At 51.0% G+C, this 1,000-nt stretch overlaps 1 protein-coding gene across 1 annotated transcript; it reads right to left on the bottom strand.

Moving 5' to 3' along the window:
- Window positions 1-550, bottom strand: LOC110093506 (UDP-N-acetylenolpyruvoylglucosamine reductase; the record flags this gene model as incomplete). Its single annotated transcript, XM_020818413.2, is given in 1 exon segment — window positions 1-550. A coding segment is annotated over 1 exon segment (397 nt), but the record flags the coding sequence as incomplete, so codon positions are not given.
- Between the last annotated feature and the right edge of the window lie 450 nt (window positions 551-1,000).

Raw genomic sequence — 1,000 nt, 5'->3', positions numbered from 1 at the left:
ACCCGCTCCCGACCCGAACCCGACCTGGCCCAACCACTTCGACGGTCTCGTCGATAGACGAGCGGTTGAGGACGACGAGGCCGTCGAAGCCACGGTCGGAGAAGAGGCAGTTGGAGCCGCGGCCAAGTATAAGAAGAGGGAGGGAGCGAGATCGGGCCAGGCGGGCCGCGGAGATCAGATGTGCCGGTCGGATCGCTTCGATGAAGAAGGAGCAGGGCCCGCCGATGCCGAAGGTGCTCAGGTCGCGTAGCAGCTTGCGGTTGCCAACGTCGATGCCGGCGGATGGTTCTGCGAGATCGGGGGTGGGAAGAGGTGGGAGGAAGAGGAGGCGGTCGGAGGCGGCTGCGCCGGCGGCGGTGGAGATGGGATGGAGTGGGAAGAGGCTTCCCATTGCCATTTCAAGAGAGAGAGAGAACTGGACTTGATTTCTTCAGATTTTCCCTCTCTCTCTCTCTACTCTGCAGACGATCTGCATTGGGATTTGACGTGTGGAAGAAGAAGATAATGGGGGGAAACGGAAAACGGAGGGAGTGCTGTTTTGGACGATAGCTCGTGCAATAACTCTTCAATCTGATGAGATGTGCTGTCTACTATGCAATTAACCACAATGTCCACAGCTGCAGTGGGAGAATATTGTACTTCATATCATTAATGCTTCGTTTGGGACGTCTTTTTTATTGCTTCTTGATGTCACTTTTTAGTATAAATATTTAAATTTTTTTACTAAAAAGTTATTTTAAGAAACGATAGAAAAGTCGTCCCAAACGAAGTCTAAGGATAGGATCCCATCGGGGTTATCTGGGTTGATGGGCAAGCATAATTGAGAACTACTAACTTTTGTTCAATTTCTCTCTCATGCGGCGCGACCATTTAAATGTGGAGAAATTAATTGTGGGTCCTGCACCTGAGAAGCTGGTTGCTGGTAGGCTTGTCGAGAGATTAATTAAACCGTCATGCACCTCCTAACGGGATGGCAGCGGGTATAAATGCTCGTTCGAAA

This window comes from Dendrobium catenatum, unplaced genomic scaffold (assembly GCF_001605985.2).
Source record: "Dendrobium catenatum unplaced genomic scaffold, ASM160598v2 original_scaffold_241525, whole genome shotgun sequence".
NCBI classification, from domain to species: domain Eukaryota; kingdom Viridiplantae; phylum Streptophyta; class Magnoliopsida; order Asparagales; family Orchidaceae; genus Dendrobium; species Dendrobium catenatum.
This window is presented reverse-complemented; position numbering and strand designations above follow the sequence as displayed.